General features: G+C 39.5%; 1 protein-coding gene across 1 annotated transcript in view; it reads left to right on the plus strand.

Annotated features, from left to right (window-relative positions):
• ctnnal1 (catenin (cadherin-associated protein), alpha-like 1) overlaps positions 1–27,636 on the plus strand; it is a 54,613-nt gene that overhangs the window by 26,692 nt on the left and 285 nt on the right. The window contains exons 2-18 of the mRNA XM_079258475.1: positions 6,716–6,905; positions 12,549–12,736; positions 13,441–13,560; positions 14,941–15,030; positions 15,347–15,517; positions 16,343–16,543; positions 18,015–18,101; positions 18,356–18,514; positions 18,753–18,845; positions 20,174–20,324; positions 21,662–21,699; positions 21,792–21,842; positions 22,179–22,333; positions 22,680–22,728; positions 23,398–23,454; positions 25,158–25,277; positions 27,153–27,236. Coding sequence (XP_079114601.1) covers positions 6,716–6,905; positions 12,549–12,736; positions 13,441–13,560; positions 14,941–15,030; positions 15,347–15,517; positions 16,343–16,543; positions 18,015–18,101; positions 18,356–18,514; positions 18,753–18,845; positions 20,174–20,324; positions 21,662–21,699; positions 21,792–21,842; positions 22,179–22,333; positions 22,680–22,728; positions 23,398–23,454; positions 25,158–25,277; positions 27,153–27,236 — 2,004 coding nt within the window. The remainder of the gene's footprint in view (positions 1–6,715; positions 6,906–12,548; positions 12,737–13,440; positions 13,561–14,940; positions 15,031–15,346; positions 15,518–16,342; positions 16,544–18,014; positions 18,102–18,355; positions 18,515–18,752; positions 18,846–20,173; positions 20,325–21,661; positions 21,700–21,791; positions 21,843–22,178; positions 22,334–22,679; positions 22,729–23,397; positions 23,455–25,157; positions 25,278–27,152; positions 27,237–27,636) is intronic.

Genomic DNA, 27,636 nt, shown 5'->3' on the forward strand with positions numbered 1-27,636 from the left:
GAAAGCATTTATACAAATATTAATTTGGATTTTGATGCTAGAACCTATGACATCATGACCACTTATGATTTAGTACCATGTATAAAAGTATAAAAGTGGCTTGGGTTGGATTTGGAAAAAAAAAAATAAAAGCGTGTGTGCTGTTCAGACAGAAAGCAATCAGATATGGTTAAAAAGAAAGAGAGAGGAGTGGTTGAAATGTTTTTCATGACCCCCTTATGTTCATTAAAGTAGGCAAGCCTTTTATTGTTAACGGTACATACTGTTCCTGTCCTTATAGCTTCATATTTACTCTTCTTGACCCAATGAAATATTTGAAATAAATATCAATCCAGATTACTTTACAGTGGATTAAAATTTGATTTGTATGGTTGCATCTTGTAGATTTTTGGGACTGCCTCTATAACCACTCTTGATAAAAAATATTTTTCATCTGCATGTTTCTGAAATCTTCCCCTCTTTTCCATCACAACAAACTACATCTGCCTACTGAGAACTGCTTAGAGCTTGACCAGTATAGGTTTATTGACAAGTACAATAAACACAATTTGATGAAACAAGAGCTTCAGTAAAATCCAATTATGTACAACACACAATAAGCTGGAACAATGAATTACACTTGTAGAAAAGAAAATCAATGCTTTGATTTTTCTTTCAGTTTGTTGTTCTGCACAGATAAATGGGACAGTTTGACGAAAATACTTGTTTATTGCTTTGCTGCAGAGGTAAAAAGTTGCTAACTTCTCAGAGTGAGGGTGCACACACACTTAGAGGATGAATCTTCCTGCAGGTGCGTGTGTTTGTGTGAGACTACAAAATGAAAATAGCTTTGACGTGCAATCTTAGCCCTAAAGAATGCATGACCAGTCAGGACTACATGTGGCCGTGGTTCAGCTCGGCTTTAGTGCTAAAGTTAACTCCAGCCCTGCGCTTCTAATATAACAAGTAACGGCCAAACTTTTCTGCTGTACATTCTGCTCTTAATAGCCCACTCTGTCTATTGTGTGTGCAGGTAGCTGAAAAAGCATAAAATGATAAATTCTTGTCATTTTGGGAATGATTTATCGCTGCAGAATGTTCTTGTTAATTGGCCACTGGCCTTATATGTTTTATAAATGATTTTCTTTGATGAAAACCCAGCTGACCAATTCCATTTGGAGTAATTTGTCAATTCCTTGTCAGTGTGTTCCATGCTTTTTGTGGCTGAAATGACTAAACAGAAGCACATCCATTTCATTGGGGAATAAATGAGCATAATGTCCCCTAAGTTACAGGTTTTTGCAGTGCAAGCATTTGGTGTAGTAGCGTTACTCTTTTATAAATCTGTTCTTCTGCACACATGGTTTAACAGCGTTCCCTAAAGGACGCAGCTTAAACACTCCAAGCTGCTTCTGCACCGTATCGCAGCGTACTGTACTGCCGCAGCCGAGCTCCAGGGACAGGCTTGAATCATGTACTGCACAGAGAAGGATGAAGGTTGGTGAGAAGAAGTCAGTTTGCTGAAGTCACACAGGAGGGAGATTCAGAAAGAGATATTCCATGGCAAAGGAAGGAAAAAAGACGAAGTGAAGACACATGCAGATTTAACATGTCCTCTTTTTTTTCTCTTCTTCCCTTCACTTCCCTTCAATGTACCTTTTTGCCTCTCCCCAATCTCTCTGATCTTTCTTTTCATCTCCTCATAATCCAGAGTCTGGCTGGGGACCAGTGCACCATCAAGTTCTTGTTCGCTCGCGGCCAATCTGCAAAGAATTCACTCACCCATTAACGCGCACGTTCAGTGCAGCTTTCACCGCTTTCCTCTTATCTTGTTTATATTGCGGTCTCTAGTGAACAGCCAGCCACTCATCTACTTGGATCAATAAAGGCTGAACAGAAACTTGGCCTTTTCACGCCACAGTTCAGATTAAGAGGCAAAAATAATGCCTGGAAACCTCGCGGAAAAATTCACACGTTAAAGAGAAACATTTTGGCGTGTCCCTTTCGGGTGCAACAATGATCCTTTTGTGCTTTAAGTGGCTGAAATGAGACCTGGAAGTATTGTTGTTCCTGTTTCACTAAAAGATACGACTGTTTATGCAATTAAAGGTGTACTATGACACAAATTCACATTGGGGTTGTTTTTTTTTTATTTTTTTTTGTTTGCGTGGCGGGTGGGCTGGGGGGAGGGTTACATTTAAATAAAAGCAATTGATAGATCTCATTTTAATGCTGAGAGTTTTATCTGTTCAGGAAGCAAACATTACATTTCCTGTGTTATTTCTCTCTGTCTGTTCTCACCTTTGCACAAACTTCTGCTCAATTATTTCCTTCCTAAACACAGCAGTGCTGCAGAGTAGATAGTTGCATCTACAAACACTCACTTTGTCACAGTACTCTTATCCACACACATGGGAATTCTTTAGCTTGATTTGTAATGGCTAAATGTCATGTGAGCTTCGATAGACTTTTCTTACTTATTTAAACTCCAGATTCAGAATTATAAAGCTCACTTTAATTTCCCGGCTGATTTTTGTCTGCAGGCCGAGTAAAGCAAAACAGCAATCAGCGAGATAAATTAGACAAATAAGCTGGCCGGCACAACACTTGCCAAACAAGCAATTATAGTGATGAACACCTACAATATGTGTTAAATAAAAAATCCCAGTGGGGCCCTTTGGGATCACCTTCTTCACATTTACTTTTATATATCTGGTTTAGTTTGATAATACAAATACAAATACTGAAAGACAAGCTTGATGCTAATTGAAAACTAAAGAATAGGCATTTTCTGCATATTTAGAAATGTAAACAAATAAAAAATGCAGACCAACTGATAGGATCAAACTTTCTCCAAACTTTTGCCGGTCAGTGAAGCTGAGTGCTACCCTGGGAGGTAGCCACAAATGTTTCCAGCTTTTGTTAGCTCTGATTTATAGCCAGTCACTGCATCCTTGAGTTGCTAATCTGGATTTCCTGCTCACCATTGGCTGCTGTTGGTTAGTGCATTGTGCTATTGACATTGAGGTATTCATGTCGCTTTTTGCTCATGACCTTGTAATTGCCATCGCAATTATGCACAACAAAGAGAGGGGCAGCGATCTGCTGGAAGTCGACTGGTTGCATACCAAAAGAAGTGAGAAAGGGATTGCCTACATGCAGGAGAGCAGGTTGTTATTTTAGTCAGAAATATGACATTTTCACACATTTTTGGGGAGTCAGATATGCTGATAAATACCCAATGGAGATGCAAGTATGCATTGTGTGCCATTATGTGTGATGTTGCAAAGTAGATATGTGGATCTGAGACTGTAAAAACATAGCGACACAGATTTATTAGTAGACAGAATGCAGTGCAACATCCTACAGGGGAATATTTTTTCAGCGCTTTTTCACTTTCCTGATTAAGAAGTGTTTTTTGATGAATATAAAACGAACGTGGGATTTTTCTCTCACTGCACAAAGTTCCACTGATATACTTACAAAGGCCTCTCCTATGTGATGGCACTGTATCAATATTATGTTTTCACCATCCTGCTGAGTTCCTGTTTGCACAGGCCAGTAAATGTACCCACCTCGTAATCCTGAGTGGAGGAAATCCCAGCCAGGGTTTGTTCTCTGCTCCCTCTTTGTAATTCTAAGGGACTTTTCTTTCTTTCTGTTTGTTTTTCCATTTAGCCACCATGTGAAATTTGTTAAACTAACTTTGCTGTTCTAGGCTGCTGCATTGTAGAAGAAACCTTTTAAAACAAAGTTCTGTTGCGAGGTGTCTCTTTTGTCTTCCTTGGGTTTTTTCCAGGGGTTAGGGTTAGGTTAGACATTCACCCCTCTCAATCTGTAATCTTTCCTCACCGCTCTCACTCCAAAGTTAGCTTCCTGTCTCATGCCTTCACCTCTTAAAGATTCATGTTGTTTAGTTTGTGCAAGCTTCAGTGTTTATCTGTCACTTTTTTTCCCTTCAGTAAAACATGCAGGTCTTTTTTCAGCACTTAAACATGTATCCATGCATCCTGCAGAGGCAGACATATGAGAAACAAATAGGGTACAAAAAAAAGAAATGTTAATTAGGTCCATTGCATAACAACAAGTCCATTCATGACGTAGGTCTGAATCATTTGTAACAGTGCCCCAATTTTCTCTGGTAGGCTACGTGATGTCCAGCCAGCTGGTGTTGGTGTTTTCTAAGGAGTATCCCACTATGTGTGTGGATGAGTCATTGGAAAGCACTGGGCCTGCAGGAAAGGAAACGACAAGCCTGAGATAATAAGGGCAGGGTGATACATGAAATGACGAGTGACAGACTAAAAGAAAGGCTTAATGAGTGCTTTGGGCTGTGTCGTGATCTTACGGCAGAACAATAGTCAAAGAAAATGAAAGCAAGAAAGAAAAAAAAGCTGTCAATTTACAACTTCTGTCGACGTAATGGATATGTGAAGCCATCAGATGGATACCGACAGGAGTTTTTGGAGACAAAAGGAGCTTGAGAGTAGCTGGGTACATCAGCTTCCTCTCCCTGTCATTGTCTCCCCCTCTGAGTCATGCACATTTACACAAGAGAGGCGGCAGGTTTCTATCCAGGCTGCTGTCAGTAATCTGGATCAAGCAGGTATAGTCTGGTTGGATGATAGATTTTTTCAAAATGGAAAGATAGAGCTTTTATTAGGAGCGGATTTGAAATCAAAGCCCTCTTTAGACACGAGATGCGTAACATTAATAGCTTTATCCTCTGTAGAAGTAATTCCACTCAGTTATGCAGACACAGGCCACATTTGCATCGGTTTCCTCACAGCTTCACATCACTCTGCCATGCCTGCTGCAGTGACATGGGGATGTGCATGCACAACACAAGCCTTTCTTATGAGATTTAACAGTGGAACCAAGTCATTAATTAAAGAGTTTGCACTTTTCTATGTTTTCACAACAACACACATTAGCAAGCACACTGCAACATCATCTTCCTGAATGATTTAAGATTAGTTTAAAAAACAGATTTATAGCTTGACAGAGGAAAAAGTCACTCTCAGTGTTATTCAATGGCTCACTAGAATGGTTATGATTGGTTTCTCTGATTAGAAGCGCTTCTGGTTTCTCAGTGATGCTTGAGGAAACTGTCAGTGACGGTGATGTGCTGTGTCCAGTTTCAAATGTGGGTCAGAATATGGCAGCTATAAGGAGATTGAAGACTTACACTAATTTAGACTTTGGTCCTGTGGAACAGAGTAAGGAAGATTATATGTATGGTCCAACTTTGGAAAGAAAAGATAACTACCTTTTATTGGTCTTTACTAACTCTGGACAGGGCTGAATGCATTTGTTGGTGACTAAGTTCTTTCTGATATAGTCATCTACTTTATCTGACAACTGGAGTTTAAATCAGTTACAGCTTTTTGCATGTCTGTGTGCATTTCACATGATTTTGTTTTGATTGTTTTATGTTTAAAAACAAAAGAAAAAAAAACATGAAAATTACAACAGCCCAATGTGTCAGGATCCTGTTTGTTTAAAACAGCCAACTGAGCTCAGTAGAATCAGCATGCACATTCTGAAGCCCGAAAAGACTTCACTAACAGATTTCCCCTCTCGGACCACCTACAGTTGGGGACCAATTAAAATCACCACCCACTATTTCCTGACTCGAATGCTTTAGCACATGCACACATACTCGTACTCAAATCTACAGTAATAACAGCTGGAGAGCAGACACAATCAATATATTATTAATGGTGATCTATTCATTATTAATACCTTCAGTTACCACTAAAAAGACACACCTGAGTTTTGTGTGATTTTTTTTCTCCTCTGTGCTCAGCAGTGGATTATATTGTATTTGTCAGAGAAGACAGGGGTGAAATATTCCAAGTTTCTAAGCGTCCCTTGTGGTAATTACCGTGGTAAAACCTCTTCTTTTATTAAACATACTGTTTACAGGTTATCACAGCATATTGTTGTTTTTAAGGCTGTGATTGTGGATCCATTCAGGCAGTTTATAATTAAGAAAATTGCAATTTAATTTGTGAACCCTGGAGGGGGCTGCACAGTGGCATAGTGGTTAGCACTGTGGTCTCACAGGAAGAAGGTTGCTGGTTCGATTCTCGGCTTTCAATTCAATTCGGCGAGGTTTGGACAGTGGCCTTTCTGTAGTTTGCATGTTCTCCCCGTGTATGCGTGGGTTCTCTCTGGGTACTTCAGCTTCCCCCCACTGTGCTCAAAATCAAGGAGTAATATTTTATTCCAATCTTCGTTTTAATAGTAACCCTAAACATACAGTTCAGTTTGTTTATCCAGCGTACAACTAACATGTTACCAGAGTGCTAACATGTATTTATCTCAGCTGCTGACTTAACAAGAAGTCATGCATGTTTTTGTCTGTTCTCACCTTGATCACTGTCATTCAACTTTCTGATATTATTTATTTATTAAAGTGTACTGTCCTTTGAATTTCTTTATATTTCATGTTGTTGCTGTCTAAAATTGTTTCCTTGTGTTTTATTTCTCTGCTATGTTGAGAAATGAGGAAAAAATGGTATTTAAATGGAGGTATTTTTATTAGTAGTAGCATGTAGTTGCATAAGCTTTTTGTTTCTTTAGAACACTGTCACTCTAAGACCTGACAAATGATTTTTGATGAATGCCACCATTAGTACTTTAATCCAATAACTTTTTATTTGACTCTGAATTTTTGGTCTTGACACAGACATCCTGCTTTCCTTTCATTTTTCTTTGCAAATTCTTTCAGATCACCACTCTGATCAACCACAAAGACAAGCCAAAGAAGTCTGAGCGCACGCTGGCAGCCATACACAGGGTGGGCCAGGCAGTAAGCGTGGCAGTGGGACGTTTCGTTGCCGTCGGGGAGGCCATTGCCTCAGAGAACCAAGAGCTGAAGGATGAGATGGGTCAAGCCTGCTTCGAGGCTCGTAGAGCAGGTAGGTCTCTTTAATAAGCTCTTATTAATGTGACATTTTGCCAAGTCGTTGCGCTTGATTTAAAGTGATCCCACGTGTTTCTCTTTTGTGGGAGTCAGGAGTGACTCATATTTTGCTGTGCTGAAAACCTAAACAGTGCTCTTCATCTTCAACGCTTCTCCTAAGTGGATATTGTATCTTCCTCTTGTTGGGACAGTCATCGCTTAATGATTTTATGAAATATCCTCAGTATGTGTCAAGCTGATTAGCCTGTAAGCTGTGGGCTCTTCATGAGTGTTTTGTGAAGACAAAGTGTGACAGTTTCATAAAGCACCAGACATCACCTTTAGGCTTCAAAGTGTTATTAAATTTTAGCAAATTTCGATTAGTCTTGACAGCCTGGCTGTCAGAGAGTATTACACTAGAAGACCTCTAGAGTGCTCTAAAGACATTGTTGTTATTAGGTTGAAAATAAAGGCTGAAAAAAGTGTGCGTCAAGGGAGGAATGAATGTGTCTTTACAGGCATGAAAAGCTCTGCATAATGGGCTTTTATATAAGTTTATTGGACAGTTTATGCATCTAGCTTTTGAAGGAGCTGCTGTTTACTGATATTCATCACCGATGGGGAAACATTTTCTGTTGGAATATAGAGAAATATTTGTTTTGTACAGTCCTTCCATGTTTGAATTGGCAAGGACGTTTTATGTGGAGACTATATAAAGGAGCTGTAAATTCTAGTTCTGCATGAGTTTCTTAAAAAAAACAAAACTTGCATCACCCTGTCAGATCTGAATAATAAACAAAGGCAATTATTTGTAATCTGTTCTCTTAACCATAAGATAATGAGTAATTTTTATCTCTCTGGAAGGATTGGGAAAAGGCAATTATTTACTGCTGCCATGCCATCCAAAATAAACAACTTCAATTGGGCAAAGATAGTTTGCTTAAACTTTCTTAAATATATTAGAAACTGCCATGACAAATGAAGTATTGTCACTGCTTCACAGCTGTGTAGAAACTTACAATAATGAGCAACTAAATCAACCTTCTCCATTTCTTTTTGTGCATGTTTTTACCACTCTGAATATTTCTGCCATAAAAGTTCAATCAAATTTTTTGTGATCAAACAAAAATCATTTTGATTCAAAAGGATTCACAAATTTTTCTCGCATCTTTATATGTGACTTTCCTTCATATCTTCCTACTTTGTTCTTATCAGTGAAAACAAGGACCTCATTTAACCTTCTACAAGGCATGCTGGAGACAATATCGCACTGGATAAGAATTTATACACAACACCATGATAATAGGTTTATTTTGGGGAAGCCGGCTTGTGTGTCAAAGCATTTAATCCTCACACAGTGCTGATTCATCAAGAAAGCAAAAAAATTAAAGAAAAAGATTGCCAGTGTGAGCAGGAGAATAGACTGGTGGAAAATTGTTTGTAAAAGTCTGCGTGTGCAGAGGTGAGGCCAAGTGAATTTATGCATACATGTGTAAATGTAGGGATGTGGTTTATCTAGTGTGACTAATTTATTCCAGTTTTGCTTTTCTCTCAGGGCGTTGCTTTCACTTTTCCTTTTTTCTTTTGTGCAGTTGTGCAATTTTCAGTTATTTTGACGACCCCCCCCATTTTTAAATTTAAAAAAAAAAAAAAAATTCATTAAATCGTGTAAACATCTTGGATTTTTAAAAGAAAACTGATCATGTAGATGGTGTAAGCCTCCAGGGAACAAAAAGGCTAGTTAGTAAGGGATTGACATTTCTGTAATTCCAAACTACCGGCAGGTATTAATCTGGCTAGGCTTCAGTCTTCTCTGCTAAAATGAATTAAATAAAAGCTGTCTGAAAGCACTTGTTTAATTACATGCTACCCATCATCTGAAGAGATCCAATGAGGCAGGTCAGTGAAGCCAATCTGGGTTGGATCTTTGTCTGTAGCTGTTAAACTTGTTCTCACATTCCTGCTCTTTAAGCTTCAGAAAGCTGAAATAAGTAAAGGATGGTCACTGAGACCATGATAAATTTATAGGAGACACAGAACAAGTCTTTAATATTAGTATTCAATGTGGTTTAAGGCAAAAAGTTGTTTAAAAAAGGTCAAGTTGATTCTAAGCAATGTACTCAATGTACATATCGTGTCCTCACAACACAACTATGAATTAAGTCATATTAAAGATGAATGTAACCACTTTGTGTAGTTGACCAAAGTTGTCAGTTTAGCAATTTAAGCCCTTTAGGCCTAAATTTACAAGTGAATGCATCATACTAAAGCAAAACGTGCCTAATGTCTATTAAAGGGGTAAAAATTTAAACTTCCCACAAGCCACGTGACACTGTCACAAAATTGAATTCTTAAAGTGACACCAACAAAAACACTCACACAAAGCAAAAACATGACTATAAATTATAGTTCTGAGTATTAAAAGAAGCGTTACCTTTGGCATAACTGATGCTAATAGCTTATTGTTATGAAAACGTTAGCATTAGCCCTTAGCTTAAAGGACATGTAGGAGTACTGCTTCCTATTAAACAACATAAGAAAACCATAAAACTAAACCAGGCCAGGATAATCATTCTGTTTCTTCCTTGATATTTACATAATTTATAGGAAATGCATTTATTGTTTAGGGTGTCACGTTAACTTTGGTCTGTCGCCGATTAGCTTCAGCTAGCCACAATTAGCTTCCACTAAACAGCAAAATAAAGACAGGCATTTACTACAACGTTCTGCAGCTCATCAGGCACTTACTGCCAATGTTTTGAATAAATCCTGGCTCAAAGATGTTAAAAAAAAAATTCATCACATTTTGGTACATTTGTACAACCGACAAAGATCTACTTTATAAATTTAATAATACTGAGGCAAACTGAGTGGTTTTTGCATCATCCCTGTTCTTTCATCACACTCCAACGAGCAAATCCTTTGCCAAGGTCGATTCATGTCTTCTTTTGGCCTCCTCAGACACCATTTTCACCTTCTTACTTTGTTGAGCCATTACAAACTTTCGTTCGAAAAGGAGGAAAAAGTAGCAAAAAAAATAGAGCCTCCTGTGTTTATAGAGGGGGAACCTTAAAGCACAGCGCTCCCTGTCACATAATCCCACAATATTCAAATAGTATCTCCAAAACCTTAAAAAATAACAAGAAAAACAAAACAAAGACTAGGTGGCAACATTCATACATATATGTGGGACTGAGAAACAGTGGTGGTTGTGAAAATTGCTAGCTTGTTTTGCAACAGAAATACCTGTTTATGTCGAGTATTTTAATTTAAGATTGTTCACTAAATTGCACCAAAAATCTGTCATCAGTTTTATTTGCATGAGGTTTTAAACAGCAATGTTTGACATCCAAAAATAATATGTTCACTGGAAATTTCACAATAATTTACTGACAGGCCACTTCTTTGCCGCACACAAAATGTAGAAACATCCCATATCTACTGCATGTATTTTTTGTTGTTTCATGTATTTAGGATAAAGCGGCTTCTGTCTCCAAACATACAATGGAATATAATCATAAAAATCCATATATTTTACTAATCGAGAGGCTGACTGATGCATCTTCTCTTCCCCACAGTAGAGTCACAGGGTTTGTGCAGCTTTCACTGTGAGACAAGCCTCAAAGTTTTGACCAGTTAGTGGAGCTGGCACTGTCGGATGCAATCAATTTGTCAGTGCTTTCTTTAAAATACCAGCCAAGCCAAACAGACAGCTGAGCTGAGTGACCTGATAGTGACCCATCCATTTCTTTTTCCTTTTCTAAGCTATCTCTCCTCTGTTTTCTTCCTAGTGTGTTTAATATTGTTTTATTTGTGTCAGTGTCTTTTCTGAGTAGAATTAAGAAGCTCGAAAATAATTTTTTGTAAGTATAGGTTTGATGGGTCACTAGGTTGAATATTTTTGAAGGAAAATATGAATAAAGTAGCTTTGGTGTTTTCACAAACTGCATTTGTGTGTGATTGTGTCGGATGTTTTCCAACCTAAAAATGGCTCATGGGGTAAAGCACGCCAGCTGTGTTTGGGTCAGGCTATCATATCACTATGCTCAATATAGTAGTGCTGTTTTCCATCTGGTCCATGATGGTCTGTACTCCCAGAGGTGAAGTGTGGTAAAACGTCAGAGTATTATGTAATAGTTTTGTCTAAACTAACTAAACCAGTCTTGCCAGGCCACGTTTTTACACCAGAAAGACTCACAATAGTCCAAAACCTGAGTTTGAATCATACCGGCATAGCTGTCAGACCACCGTGGAGAGCAGAGTACTCCAGAATTTCATCCTGTCCGAGAGTGTATGTCATCCCAGAGGTGATAAGTGGTGCATTAAAAGAATATCCTGCATTGAACTAACTCAGAGGGTATCTATTAAATGTTGAGTTAAGTATCTACTGTTCCACAATCTGTCTCCTGTCAAGGCTCAGATCTCAGAGGTCAGAGGTGTTTCTGCTCATCTACATCATGCAGATCTCTCTGTGTGGATCCTACGGCGCTCCCAGACCAGATGGAATCTATGGATCTTACAGCATATTGTTATTATTACTTCTGCCGCTAGCTAGGACTATTTATATCTTCTTTAAATTGAGTTTTAGCTTCCACTGAAGCTGCATTCCCTCAGACAAAAATGTTATGACTGGAAATAGCTGAAGTGGCACTGGATTCCTTAAATCAAATAGAATAAGAAGTAAGAACAGGATTTGTTCTGAGAAGAAAGTTTTGGTCACTTATAAAGCTCTAAATCATTTCAAAGGTACCCTGTCATCCCTTTTTTTTTTTTTTTTTTTTTACATTTCCAAGTCTGGGCCACACACTATTCTCTATGGCATACATTTTTAAGAACAACAAAACAAAAGGGTACATAATGACACAGAAACTGTCCCAGAGCATAGCCATAGTAATGAAGGGTTGAAAGTTTCATTTAAGTTTCCATCTTCAAAGTTATCTTTGATCCCTGTGAGCCCAATTGAGTTGGTGCAGCAATGAGGGCTGTCAAGTTCCTCTGTACCACAAATTACGTTTGTGCTCCACTGCATTGCAGCCCACATATGAATTCTCACACAAAGGCTGTCACATTAGCCAAATAAATATGGAGCTTTTTTTCTTTTCAATAAGCCCACTTAACAAGAAAGTGTCTTAAAAGTTTAGTTTATTTTTCTTTGGCTAAATTCGGTTTCAGAGTATTTGACATGATTACCTACTGGAAGCATTACGTGGGTGATGTCAGAGTTTAAGCAGATTGAAATGTCTTCAGTTCTTTACTAAAAAAAAAAGTCTTAAATTGAAACATATTCAGAATGTCACAAACAATGTAAACAATTCGATGAATTTCAGTACTTTTCCTTATCAGCACAAGGACATTTCTGTAAGTGGAGAACTACCGCAGATATGTTTTCCTTTTTCGTGTCATTAAAAATTATTTCATGATAGTTTGTGCAGCTGTGAAGCTGGTCTTAAATTTCACCTTTTTGGTATGAAAGAAGGCCTGAAAGAAGTCTTACATATTATTTACTGTAACATGTAGAAATCAGATTGGAAGAGAAAGAACAAATACACACATCCCAATCTATACCCAATAATACACAGAAAGTAGCTTTTAATTAAACCAGATTATATTGATTATCGCGCACTGAGTCCTAACTGTACCTTTTTATCATTTCTTGCAGGCGACGCCATAGCCCAGCTGACTGACGTGGGATCGCCCGTGCCGTCCCAGTCAGACGAGCGTGTCACAGTGTTCAGTGAAAGGACAGGGATGGTGAAGGCTGCCCGTTTGCTCCTGTCCTCTGTCACTAAAGTGCTGGTCCTTGCTGATCGCATCGTTATCAAACAGATCATCACATCCCGCAACAAGGTGAGGCACCACAAAACGTGCGTATTTTACTTTGTACCACGTGTGTAAGCTCTCCTCCACACACACACACGGAAACTCTATGTTGCATTTCCTAACAGATGAGCCATCTGACAAGAGTCCTCTGGTTGTTATTGAAGGGAAGCAGCACTGTGCTTTCAGCAAACACATGAAGACACACAGCCAGAGACTCTCTCTGATTCATACCTGGTTAAGCTCTTAGCCAGATAGCGGGATATGGATGTAGCTTCAAGCCAAGAATGGAAACAAGGCCCTTAATCATGACTACTGAGCCTTGTTTGGATAGACAGTCCACAGCCCCCTGTTCTCCATTACTGGCAAACACAATTAGACCTCCTCCTCTTCTTTGTACAGCACAAACAAAAGCTGTTGCGTCAGTGCTGCCAGCTATCTTATCCTCAGCAGCTAAATTTGCAGCTACATAGACTATTATTAACTGAAATGCAGCTTAAAGTCTGTTTACTCTGAGAGCTTTACTTAGGATATTATTTACAAAATAACAAATAAAGCAAATGATGCTGGAGGATGAACTCAAGAAGCTGAAAGGTAAGTGAAAAATGTGTACATCACCAGTCTGGAAACTTTTATTTACTCTTGGTTTTGCTCCAAGGTTAGTATTTTTCTTTGGATGTGAGGTTTTTAAAGGATGCTCATTGTTCTGTTCCGGTCTTCTTACCCTGTTGCAGGTTCTGGTAACCCTCGACCACCTGGAAAGAGTCAGCACCTTCCAGGAATTTGTTCAGATTTTCAGCCAGTTTGGCAACGAGATGGTGGAGTTTGCTCACCTCACAGGAGACAGACAGAACGTGAGTGGCATGTGTAGAAACAGCCTTCGAAAGTCTGCATTAAAAACGTTCAGTTAATTCCTTTAAATGCTGCAAATGCAAGCTGTGATTTAACTCTTTGTTTGGTCAACCCTGGAAACAATTATTTGCTAATTTATGTAGATGTTGTCTAAGAATGATTTTAATAAAACAGAATGGCGAAGCACGTAGTGAAATTATGCTTTAAAACCTGCAGTTATAAGATAAAGTTAAAAAAAAATTCAGATCCAATCAGTAAGTCAAGCATCTGAAATTTCCACCTCCTGAAAAAAAGTCTTAATGATTTAAATGATCAGATTTTTTTTCTCGGTTCAGCCATGTTTCCTTACTCCTCTCCCCTACAAGTAACTATGTGTTTCACCCAGCCATAGAAGAAATGCACAGGTCAGCTCTAGCTCATGCTCCCCAAAGACTGTTTACATCATGATTCTGTGTTGATAACTCTGCTCTCAGCAATCTATTCTCTCTGCAATGTTGCAGCCATATTGCAGCAAAAGTAGCAAGATAAAAACTGCCGCTTGAAGCATCAGAAAAACACTCCTAACTTTCGGGGAAAAGGGGAGAGAATGGGTCAAACTTTGTTCTGTGAAGGACTGCTAATCCCACTTTGATGCATTCATTCAGTCCCTGCAGCTAACACGTGTTGCCTGCAGGAGTTGGTGTGAAGTCCAGGCGTTGCGATATCTGTTTAGGGGGTCGACCACTTCTCTACAATTCATCGTTTTGACACACGCATCACGTCTCTTTCCATTGTTCTCGTTGCTACTAATTTTCCGTCTCCTCATTTGCCAGTCTGCTCTCTTTATCTTTATTTAAATATTTGTTTTGTTGTTTTGCACTCCAAAGCACGCATGCACACACAAACACACACACAAATATATATAAATTAATATATATGTATGTGTATATACACACGCGCACAAACACACGCATATATATTTTTCTTAGAAGAGGTGCCGTCGTTACATCATGAAACCGAGCGAGCACAGAGGCAGAAATAATGACAGATAATCACATCGTCTTTGTAATCTATGGCAAAGTGCCTGGAGAGGAGTTGATTCAGCTGCTTTTTCTTGTGCAAATCCTAACGCTACAGAATTCAAGCTGTATATTTCTGTAGGGAATAGTTACATGTTTGTTACACAAAAAGGGTATCCTCTTTTTCATTATATTGTCATCTTCTATTTTTTTTTTAAATTTATTTTGTTATGTTGTTATCTTCCATCTATGAAGTGGTTTTTTGTGTCTAAACTTGCATTTTTATGCTTTATACCCCTCAGACACGGTGGTAGTAGTAGGAAGTTATAACTTAAGCAAAGACATCAGCTGCATTTGCTATGTACCTGCATGTTTGTGCTTTAGGATTTGAAGGATGAGAAGAAGAAAGCCAGGATGGCAGCTGCCAGAGCAGTGCTGGAGAAATGCACCATGATGCTCCTCACAGCCTCCAAGGTAAGCCACTGTTGCGCCAGTGCTCCACCTTCAGGGTTACGGATCATGGTCACGGATCATGGTCACATTAAAGATTTAATTTAGATTTAATCACAAAGATTTAATCACATTAAAGATTTAATGCTGTCTAAGGTTGTTTTGTAGGTTTTTTTTTTTTTTTTACTTCAAGGTTCCAAACATGCCTGGATCAATGTTAGTATTTCAGTTGAAGGCATGTTATCATAAAGGAGAATAAGGGGGGGAAAAATCATGAATAAACTGAAATAAGTGAAAGAAGTTACTAGCTTTGACATTTCACATTGAATTCCCTCCGCAGACTTGCCTGAGGCACCCAGATTGTGAGTCAGCGAGGATCAACAAAGACGCAGTGTTCCACCGCATGCGCTGTGCCCTGGAGCAGGTCATCGAGATAGTGACTGAGGCACGGAGCTGCGGAGAGAATAAAATCCTTCCTGCTAGCATCTACAACGGCATCAAAGACTTTAAAGTAGGTTTACAAATAAAATACACCAGAGGTGCCGATGCATTTAGTGGTAAATGTGTGAGGTTTACGGTGCACGTCTGATGTGTTGCCCCATAATATTATGTCATGATCCTATTTTGCACGATGTCATAAAACACTCTGAACTGCTTGCAAACTACAAACCTTGTGGTATGTGGTTGCAGAATCGACTGTTTTGCAGCTTCAGATGGGACTCAGATCGTCAGCATACAGAGCGTCTTATGTAATATTGTTGTATTACAAGATGTGTGAGTCACCATTAAACCTGCATCACTCTTCCTAACCTACTCTTTCAGTCTTGTACGCCGGAAGATGAAAGAAACGAAGCCTTGTAAAAACACTTTGAGGGCATCTCCTCCACTGGGAGAAAAAGAAGAAAGCGTTTTAATGCGCGGCCCAGAGATGATTGTTGCTTTTAATAAATGCCTCACCACATTTTTTAGTAAAAGCTTATGTAAACTGGTCATTACACAGCTCATAAGCAGAGACCTTCAATTCTCTTTAAAGCTGCTCTGTTGATAACAGAGAAGGAAAAAAAGAGGAAAATTCCATCAGCTTTCATGTTGGTTTACTTGAATTGCTACTTGCTGAATTTACTTTGCATCATAAGTCATAAGTGAGTCTTAAACCTGGTCTGATGTTTATTTTTTGTGTGTTTTGTAACAATGGCATGTGTGTGATAATTGATTTTTTTTGCAGTTTCTATCAAGAAATTTATTTACAAACTGTGAGAATACAACTCATTTCTTTCTTATTTGTCTGTGCTGCTGCTTGAATCCCCCCCACCTCCTCCCCCTCCTCCTCCTGCAGTCTAACGTGGAGTGCCTGCGGGAGAACCTGTACTCCTTGACACCACAGAGCATTTCCAGCCAGCTGGAAGCCCTAGTTGAGCGGACGGAGGACTTCACCGATTCGGCCTACACCAGTCACGAGCAGCGTCAGGCCATCTTAGGCCTGTGCCAGCTGGCTCGCCAGGACACCCAGCAGCTGGTGCACGCCTGGGTTGAGGCGGTATGTTTGTGCAGGCAGGCAGGGTTAGATTGCATCTATGTTCACATGTAATCATATAAAACCTGTATAAGGAATTTCTAGAGATTTTCTTTGTACTATCTGTAACACACTTGCCAAGCAGAGTCAGATTTAAGCATCTCTCAGACTTTGCTGATTTTTCTGAATCAAGCCCCAGCTAAGTGCATATTTCCGAACACCAATGGAATGGTCAGAGAAGTCCTGTCTGCTGCTAAACGTCTTGTTACAGCAACATATTTCCCTGCTGTTAACAACAACTGCAGCAGAGCTTTGCATATTGCTGCTGTTTCACTAATAATTCATTTTTTATCAGCTCTTGCAGTGCTGATACAGTGTGTCTAGCAAACAGTAAGACAAGATACAAACAGCACATTGCTTAGCCATTTGAATATATCAGAGACACAACATCTTGCACATATTCTTCATTAACCTCCTCCCTTTATTTTCTCACACACCTCCTGAAAGAACATAGCATAATAATAATAATAATAATAATAATAATAATAATAATAATAATAATAATAATAATAATAATAATAATAATAACCCACCTGAATCGGGTTTTTACCAAGGCCCATTCAGCCGACAGGTAAACAGCACACATTGTTCCCTTCTTTTCAGCAGTCTCCTTGGCCTTTTAAAGTGACGGACTAATGAAACAAAAACCTTTATGCTGCAGCTTCTTTTCATCGTAAACTTCTGCCAAAGACTGCAAAACAGAGGCTGCAGCTGTATAATGGTACAGTTATTTCTCATATGGTCAATGCAGTTGAAGGTCATGTGAATACTGGAAAAGAAACTGAGCACTGCAGGATTTGGAAACGGGGGGGGGGGGGGGGGGGGGGGGGGCATTTGTAAATATACTTTCCGTATAGATCAGTACATACTTTTTCCTAAGATGTATTGGTTTTAGCCACAGCTTGATTGCAATATTACAGTTATATTATGAAATCAAATTATTTTTGATTTTGTTGCACTTTGTCTTGTCATTTATCATAACACAGTGCCTCATAAGCATCGCATCATGCTATTAACCCTTTAGTGTCCTGGTTTACTCTTTGGTAGAGGTAAATTTGCAGTGAATTTGATGAATTTCTGTAAAATAATGTATATTTAATAATAAAAAATATAGACTATAATAATATAATAAAAAAAATTCAACTATTTCACTGTTGTTACATTATTACTAACTTCTTCTTTTTACCATCTCAACCATTTGCTAAAAAATAACATTTATTCTGTTTATTCTTGTCCAAAGCAAACAGAAAAACGCAGAGAAATATTTCACTCTGGCCTTTTTGTTTGTGTCAAAGTTAAACGGTTAAGACACTGAATTGACATTTCAGTTTAATTTTTTCAGGAGTGTTTTCCACACTCTGTCATATGTAGGATCAAGTGTTTTTATTGTACTTTGTGACACGCTGCTTCTTTTTCCCTGCTGTCATTGGAGCAGCAGTCCGTCCATGCCAAAGAGGCCACGGAGGACATGGAGCTGACCATCCTGAAGACATGCCAGAGCATCAATGACCTGAAACGCGAGGTGAGCGAGATCCCGTCTCTGCGTCTGAGTTAAAGTAACTGAGACGTGACTTAAGTGTTTCTCATGAGCCGTGTCACCTCTGCAGCTCCCCTCTGACTTGTATTATTTCCATCACTTCAGGTTGCCTGCTCCTGTCTTTCAGCTCACTGTCATCATTGTTTTTCTTTTATATTTCAAGCCAGCTTACTGTCTGCCACTCATATTTGTTTGTCCCCCTCTCCTTGTCACCTCATCCTGCTGTTTTCCTCCCTCAGCTCCATAAGGTGGCAGTGGGCCGAGCCGCAGACTTGCTGAAGGTTCATGGGGAACAGCTGCCTCTGAGGGCTCTGAAAGCTGCAGGTGCTGAGGGGAACCTGGAGGCAGTGGCCGAGTATTCACACACGCTCACCGAGCAGAAGGAGCAGCTGGTCGAGGTGAAGATGGTCAGGTGCACAAGACACAAGAAGGCTAGCAGAACGCTAACACACAGCTTATCTGAATTAGTTTCATTCAGTTGATATTTATCTGTCCCACTAATACATCAGAGCAACTAAGAAAAATTGGCATGAAGTCAGTTAGTTATTAATGTGAGTGTACGCTACTTGATGTTGGTGAATGGAAAGGGGAAAGAAGAAAAAGGAGAGCTCAGGCAGGTTTTTTTTCTGTTTTCAGACATGCCGACTGTTGTGCCATGTGTCGGGGACGGAACCTTTGGAAATCACCTGTATACATGCCGAGGAGACTTTCCATGTTATAGGTCCACAGGTAACATACTGAATGTCTTTATAGCTTCTTTGTTTTTTATCAAGCACGTTGATATGATATATTTGATATGAACACCTGCTGTTCATGTTCTTTAACCTCTTAGGCAAGCTTTCTTGAAAGTTCTTTGGTTTTTCTTCAGGAAACGTTCTCTATGCTGCTTCAGTTAAGTTAAAGTTCAGGCCCTGGGGAGGATTGGTCCATCTATAAGATCTGCTGGTGCTGAGTTTCAGTCCAGTTCATGTGTCATCTCACACACCTCAACCTTTTTAGTCATCTGTCTCCTCCTAAAAAAAATGCAAAATAATCACGAGTAACTCAAAATTTTGGTACTTGTGGCAAATTATTCACCAGTCATTCATTTATTTTTCATGCCCACTGTAGCGTGCTCAGGGTGGGGGGGTTTGGATCAGGCTCCAGCTGTCTTATGGGAAGAAGCAGGGTACATCAGGCGGGTTATCAGTCCACCATAGGGGTAACACAGAGACAAATGAACCAAGCAGCTCGTAATGCTCACATCTACAGTCGGTTTAGAATCAGTTAACCTTGGATGCTTTGTGGGAGGAAGCTTGACAAACCACATAAAGTTCACACATGAGCAGACTTTGGTTCATACCAAACCATTCACACCATTTCAGTTCCATCATCACATTTATTACACACCAGCACACTTATACTGGTCTCCCAGTGGTTCACAAATAAAATCACACATGACTAATATTTTAGTAAGATTCAGTGAGATGGAAAAGAGCCAACTTCCTTCCTGTCTGCACTGCGCACCTCCTACACCCAGCATCCATTTAGACTGTCTGAGAACATGCTGTCTACCTAGTCCTCCATCTCAGATCTAATTATATTTGCTCTTGGAAATCATTCGTGCCAATAATTATCTAGCAGCGTAGAATGTTCCCATCCTGCGGCTCTAATGTCAGGCCCCGCATGACTCCGCAGTAATGATTCCACTCCCAAGTTCAGAGGTCAGCCAATCAATGACAGTGCAGTACCGGATGATGGTGGCGATAGCTCTGTGCCTGCCCAAGTCGGGGCCCAGAGGGTAATTGCCAATTACATACTACACTGTGGTGGACGGACACAGGAGATGTATACATGTACGCATATTTGTGCCCTTTCTTTCAGTCATGTTTGTCTTTTTTCTATTATATTTTGGTACCAGATTTCATCACAAGGGTTTAAAACTGTGACATACGTTGAACCGAAAACCACCAAAGAGTAGAAATTCTACATTTTCTCTTTTGTTTCTGTACTTTTTTCTCTATGCAAAGAGACAAATCTAATCTTTTTTTGTGACAATATTTCACCCCATTGCTCAGATCATCTCAGCCGCCCAGACGCTAGCCCTCCACCCGTCCAGTAAGATCGCAAAGGAGAACCTGGAAGTGTTCTGTGAGGCCTGGGAGTCGCAGCTCTGTGACATGGCTCTGCTGCTAAGGGAGATTAATGACGTCTTTGAAGGGAGGCGAGGTGCCTGAAAGTTGATGTTACACACATGAACGCAGGGAAATATAACGTCTATAATGTTGCAGTACTGAACAGATATCTGTGTAGATTTGGGAACATGAAGCTCTTTTTTTGTTTTAAGTCCAGATAATTTGATCCAGTCACGATTTAGCTGTCTGGATTGTTGCCTTCAGTTCAACAATCTGAACAGAAGAGATTTGATACGTTGACCGGAAGACGACCCTAAACCCCTCATCCATCGACTGATAACAATCTAGCTTTTAATTAGTATTTGTCTTGTATATCTGCTCGCTACATAAAAAACACACTGGCTGTTGTCCATCGAGGCTGAGTTATCAGACTGGAGCTGATGAGTTCCCAGAATGATTGCATTTTAGCCTAGAAGAATGAAAGTCTCTAATAAAGCCTTGATGAAATGCACTGTCCTTGAACATTTCAGCAGCAGAAATGAGAGTCAGAGTTGAAGCAAGGCAGGCAGCGTGAACATGTCTTTTAAAAATGAATCATCACTGACCATCTGAAGGGACTAACGGTGCCACTGAACACGCATTCATTCCTCCTCTGCTCTACTTTTCGCTATTCTCTCATTGTTGCGGTAACCTCAAGAGTCCAAGTCAGGGACAGCCTTGTATCCTCGCTGACAGAAGTTAGGAACAACATGTATAGAAACTCAAATATGTATATTGGTATTTAGTTTTATTTTCCCACGGACACATACTGAGTTGTTGAATAATGGAGAGTAACTTTGCACTGTTACTTCCGTCAGGGAGGTTGTTTTTTTTTGCTTGTGTTTATCTCTTAGCAGCTCTATACTGAGTGGATTTTTTTTTTTCTGAGAATGGGTCTTTATCTAACTTAGATTACATTTCATTTGGGAAGAAAAGAGTTCTTCACAATATGGGTAGAAATGAGCTGCTCAGTGTGTGTTCAGTGTGCGACTTGTACATGAAGTCCAGTGCTCCACCAGACTGCTGTATTCCCCGTAAAGCTTACAACATCTGTTTTAAATTTTTTAAGAACTCTAAAGAAGGGATCATTTAATAGTTCCTTCTTTATTGCTCTTAATCTGTCCTCATTGACATGACAACAGAGTTAATCATCCCTGTAAATGATGGAAGTAAAGCGTGCCTCATAAAGAACAAAAGCACACGACAATAAACACAAAACCGTTTCCTCTCAATGATCACCCAATAACCATAACTGCCTCTGAAATTCTTTAAAAAATATCAATATCCCAGTCATTCAAATGTTAAGTTGCCTTTAAAGCATATTGCACAGCGATTTAATGTTTTTTTTTCCTCTTCAATATTCATATAATCACTAAAACTTTCTTCTCCTAGGTGACAAAAAACCCTATTTGTCACTTCCAAGACCTGGGGTGTGTATCACACAATCCATCATCACTGTCTCACTGATAAAAATGCTTTGTACTGTGGTATTCTCATTAATAACACTGGTTTGTTCCTGCAGAAACACTCAGCTAACCTTAAGACTGCCAAGGCTGTCAAGCTGGATGCAGAGGTAGTGTGCACCGTGAGCTGTCCTGGCTTTCAGCACAATTAATCACATCACCCCGTGTAGCACATTCTGGCAGCAACGTATTCATCTTCAGGAAACTTTGTGTCACTCCGCTGGAGGATTGATGATGTTTGAGTGGTAATATGCTGCGATTTTTGCTTGGCTGCACTTTTCCTGCGCTTTGCCACCACGGGAAGCAGGACTACGCTGAGCAAAGGCCTTTGAAGGGTGCAGACAAATGAAACGAACCCTGTTTGTTCATCTGCATCTCGGCAACAATATCCAGCACGCTTCAGCCTTAATCTCTGAGAATTATTCTGTGCATCTCTGTGGGCGCAGGAGCAGACCAGCATGGCCAAATTGGGCCTGGAGCTCCGTCTGCTGTCGTCAGACGTGGACACAGAGGTGGAAAAATGGGAGGAGCAGGAAAACGAGATAGTCCGGCAGAGTCAGAGCCTCGCCAGCATGGCCTACAACATGTACCTGTTCACCAGGTAGCACGCTGGCAGCACACACTGCTAGTTCATATTTCCAGCTTGCTGAACTGTTGCATTTATTTCAAAGCTCAGCAATGTAAGCCTCTTAAGCATCCTCACGAATCTCTTTAGAAGCTTAGTGTTAATGAGATTCTCAGGCCCCCCTCCCCCCTACTATCAATATTTACAAAGCATAATTGTGTATGCTTTCTAAATATTGATAGACCAGACAAAACTGACATGACATATTAACCTGACAAAACTGACATGACTGTGAGCTATTCTGACAGGAAGATTATTTTTGTTGATGTAGTCTGTCCCTGTCCGTGTTTCTCTTCATAATTTTACTTATTGATTCCCCCAGAGGGGAGGGGCTGTTGAAGACAACGCTGGATCTTTTTCATCAGGCTGAGGTATGAGCATCCACATCTCTTCTGCTTCCCTCCCCATACTTTCTTTTCTCCTCCACTTTATTGAAGTTGTAGATGAATGCATCTGTTCTTTCACCGAAGCAAAAATAAACCAGGCTGGCAGATCAATAACTTAGTAAATGCAGCCGTTCATACACTGCACTTTTACAGATTTCGTAAGTTTGTATAAAGGAGGTTGAGTTTTTAGTGTAGAAGCTTACTGGAGTTCTCTGACACACAAAGGGATGAGGTTTGTTGATGGGCCGTATCCTACTGCATTATTATTATTATTATTATTATTATTATTATTATTATTATTATTATTATTATGCTGTCATTTGTAGAATCAATAATATTTATTATAATATATATTATAAAATAATAATAATAATAATAATTTGAGTTTAACGCAATAAAGGACAAGTTAAAAACAGGGCAAAACTACAGCAAGCGCATAAAGAACTTTAGAGAAATAAAAGACAGAATAGAAAGAACATTTCTCTCTCTCTCTCTCTCTCTCTCTCGCTCTCTCTCTCTATATATATATATATATATATGTGTGTGTGTGTGTGATTCTGTGTGTTAAATTTTTTTTATTTTTTTTGTAAAAGTTCTAAGAAACAAATGTTTGTGTGTGTGCATATATGGTTTCCTCTTGTTTCTGGCTTTTAGGTTCTATCTGAGGAAGGGCTGCAGCTGTGTTCATCCCTCATCACGTTTTCTTCTCAGGTAATTATGACTGCAATGAATCTGTCTTTCTTTATCACACAAAAAGAACATTTGTGTTCATTAAAAGCTCAAAACTCAAATGAGAGTGACAGCATTTGTGTATAAAACCTGGACTCTATATGAGCTACGAACAGTACGCGTTACTAAATCACTGTTTTCCAGTCTGGAGTTTGACATTTGATTGCTGCCATTTTGTCCATTTGAAGCAGGACAGGGCCGTATTAGGACATCTCTATGGAGCTGAATGGTGCTACCTTAAATCTGATTGGACAAAAATGTGGATCTTTGAAGTGTTCCATGCAGATAAGATCAGGACACACCCCTGAGTGGCAAAACATTCAACATGACTCCCACTACTTGTCATGAGACTGAGGGGAGAAGCAAATATCAAAATCGAAGGTTGTTTTTCGAGAAAGGGATCTCTACAACATGTCAAACTTAGGCGCCACGGACTTCACATCTGGGCTGAAATCAGCTTGTCTGATAGTCGAATGTCTCATTTATCCTCTGAGCAAATTCTGGAGGCAAGTCATGGAAAAATTAAGAAATCAGAATGTCTGGTCGTACTTTGAAGCAGAATTTAATGTTGACATCGTGACTTTTACACAGACAGGTTTGTACCAAGTTTTCCATACAAAACCATCAGTGTTCCTGAGTTTGTATTTAGAGGGACCTCAGCACACTGATGAGAAGAAGTGAATCGAGTTAATGACACCATAATGATGGATGTGACAGCATATATACTGTCTGATCGAGCGTGAGCGTAGAAATCCACCACAGAGCAACAGAAGAAATTGTAAACATTTTTATAGAAAGAACACCTTCTCTATGCTCACACAAACACACTTTGGCACTCAAACTCAGGCTACAGTCCTCACTCACTCCTTCACACGCCTGTATGTCCTCATCCGGCATGCCATGTCATTCGGTCCGCCTTATACATCAAACAGCAAGAGCAGGAAATTAAGGCTGTCACACACCTCTTCTCTCAAGAGCTGAGATCCAGCAAACAAACACAACCTCAGTACCTTCCTTCCTCTTTCTCTCCAACTTGTTCAGGTCCTCCAAGTTTAATTAAACGGCTCTTTTTGACAGCCTTAACGACTGCCATTTGTCACTGCGGTGTCTGTGGGTGCGTATGTTTGTGTACATGAACATGTGTAGAGGGAATGGCGTGTGTGTGTGTGTGTGTGTGCGTGACTGCAGCCGCCGAGATCTAATTCATTATCAGGAGGCCCAGTTTCTCAACTTGCCTTGTGCTTTCGGATTAATTACATCCAACTGGTGCTAATGGAGTCCCTCTGTTTCATCGCAGTTTTTTGGCAGCAGACGCGCTTGCAGCACATCTGTTGTTCCCTCATTGAAAATTCAAAAATAGTGTGTACTTCTGACAGAGATGACTGGTGATCCCCCTGAATAAAAGAGCCTGTGATTATAGGTCATTGTTGGCATGGAACCGAGGTGGAACGACGGATCCTTGGAATGAGATCCAGGGATTAACTCGGCTGGATAACAGATTTAGATGTCAGCTCATGGCTGTTTGTGGATTATATCGAGCAATCCCTTTTTGTTGATCCTTCTTTTATGATGTTTGATTTGTCAGGAGCACTTTAAATACCCTCCAACCCCATCTCCTCGTCACAAATCTCTGCTGTTCTGAAACTCGTCCCTCTTTTGTTTCTTTGTCATTCTCGTTGTTCCAGCTCGTTGATGAGGAAAAGTCTGTGGTGATGACAGAAATAGAGAAACTGGTGGCATTGTGCCAACAGCTGCAGATGGGAGCTAAGACTCCGGTACAGGGCAAGACTGCCACCTTCCAGAAGGTACTCACACTACATCTGTGTTTGTTTTCTTTATTGTTTGTGTTTACGCTGTAGATTTAAAGACAAAGATCGAAGGTTATGACCCAGAGTCTGTTTGTTTTGTAGACTTCCGTTAGTTATATCACATAGAATAAACAGATCTACAGTAGGTCCTTTTCTTGGTTTAACTGGCTGCAACCAACCAAGAATGAAGCCTCGACAACAGTGAAGTCTCAGTGACGCACCGAGCACACAAAAAGCATGACTAAGCCGTGGTCATTACTAATTCTTGAGTGCTTTGTGAGTAACAGTAACGTGTAACACAGAGTGCTAGATTAATGAATGTCTATGAGGAATTAATAAACAGGGGGGGCTGAGGTCATCCTTTATTAAAGACGAAGGTTTGAATCAAAGGGACGGGAGGAGCATAGTGTGTCCTCTGCTGATTAATGAGCTTCTCTCTCTCCATCATATTTACTTCATTGCAGGTCCAACGCCAACAAGATCATTTTAAGTTACAGGTTAAATATAGATTTTGTTGTTGTATGTGTACAGAAAATAAAGTTTTTAAACCTATTCAAGTATTTATATAGATATCTTAACACAATGTAAAACAAAGAAAATTTACCAAGCTAGAGCATATCATTCAACAAAGCACCTGCACAATCCCATATCTCCCAGCAGCATGTCTGACAAGAGTGCTAAACTGAGGGTGGCTCAGCAGGACCTGAAACTTGACTGTTTTATTAATTCCTTCCTTTCCCTCAGCCAAAATTTTAGGGAAAAATAATACAGGTTATAAATACAAATTATTGTATTTAATTATGTTCCCTTAAATGGTTATATTGATTTTTTTTTTAATAAAAAGAGGTAAATAATAATGATACTAATAATATATAATTTTTTTCCATCAAGAAACAAACACATTTTTAAATTATTTACTTTAAATGTTACATTAGTAGGTTAAATGTTTCATGTCTCTTAAAATTCCCCCCTGCTGCCTTTCTTTTCTTGTAAATGACTTTTATCTTTATACCATTTTTTGTCCTACTAACTTCGATTAAACACTCCTCATTTAACTGCTTCAGCAGCCAGTTGCTTGTCATTGGCATCCCACAACCAATGGCTGCACGATGTCATGGAGTAGTGTTCATGGGAAATGTAGCCAAAAGCTCTACCAGTACAGAAGATTTCTCCATTTATCACTTGCAAAACATCCCAGTAAAATGCCTAAATAAATGTAAAATCATTTTAATCCAGATGTGTGTCTGAATTTATGGTCAAAAGAAATGAGACCACGTATCACGTACGTAGATCACGGATCAGATTACTAAACATCTGCCAGGTTCTCACTTAAATTCTGGCTATTTTGAGATAGAGAGCAGTTCATGATGAAGTCAGAGAGGACAATGTGCCCAAGGCCTGTTCCTGCAAAAGAAACTCACATCAGAATCCCTCCAATGCCACGGTGGACAGATGGAATAAGGTGTTTGTGCAGATATACCGTTTTCCACCACCACCAAACATGGTGCTGTGCATGATGGCCAAACATCTCCTCCTTGGCTTCATCTGTCCAAAGAACATTGTTCCATCTGTGTTCTAGTTTAATCAGAGGCAGCATTACCGATCTAAACCAGACTGACCTGTTCTATTTAAACAGAAACTTTTCTTGTCAACCCTTCCTAAAAAAAATAAACACCTAATTTTCTGATTTCACAGCCTTTTATCTTTTAACATTTAACATGTTGGGACCTGTAGAATCAGAGATGTAGCTCAGTGGGTCTTTTTCTTTTACCTTCTCTCTGAGCTTTAGACGTAACAAGAAAACAGAAGACTTGCAGGGATCAGCATATTTGGTGTATCAGCATGTGAGGTTCTGTGTTCTGTGTTCTGCAGGTAGACTCATCCATCCAGACAAGTAAAAACATCCTGACGGTGGTCCTCTCCCTCCTCCCAGTTTGTAACAAGCTCAATAGAAAGGTGACGTCCACTGTCATTTCTTTGTGCATGGAGACCCACAGTAGCCATTATCACTCAGGAATTGGTGCGGTCCGTTTGAGTCACAGTCACAATTTAAATTCTGGGTATCTGCTACATCTACGGTTCTATGCTCAGCATCTTTTACGGATTAAACACAAACACACTGTCAAAAATGGTCTGATCTTAAGAAAACTACATACCTCAGTTCAGCAGATGAAAAAACAGGCAAACTCTGACACCTTTATAAACTTAAGTAATTGTGTTCAAGTTAATAATGATCAGTTGAGTGTCATTTCTATTATCCAAGAGGAATATTCACTTTCCCTTTAGTCTACAGCAACTAAATATTTTTAACCACAGCTCCACAATGTTTTATTTAGATATTAAAGTAGGAGTTTGT

Source organism: Telmatherina bonti (genome assembly GCF_933228915.1).
Source record: "Telmatherina bonti genome assembly, chromosome: 19".
NCBI lineage: Eukaryota > Metazoa > Chordata > Actinopteri > Atheriniformes > Telmatherinidae > Telmatherina > Telmatherina bonti.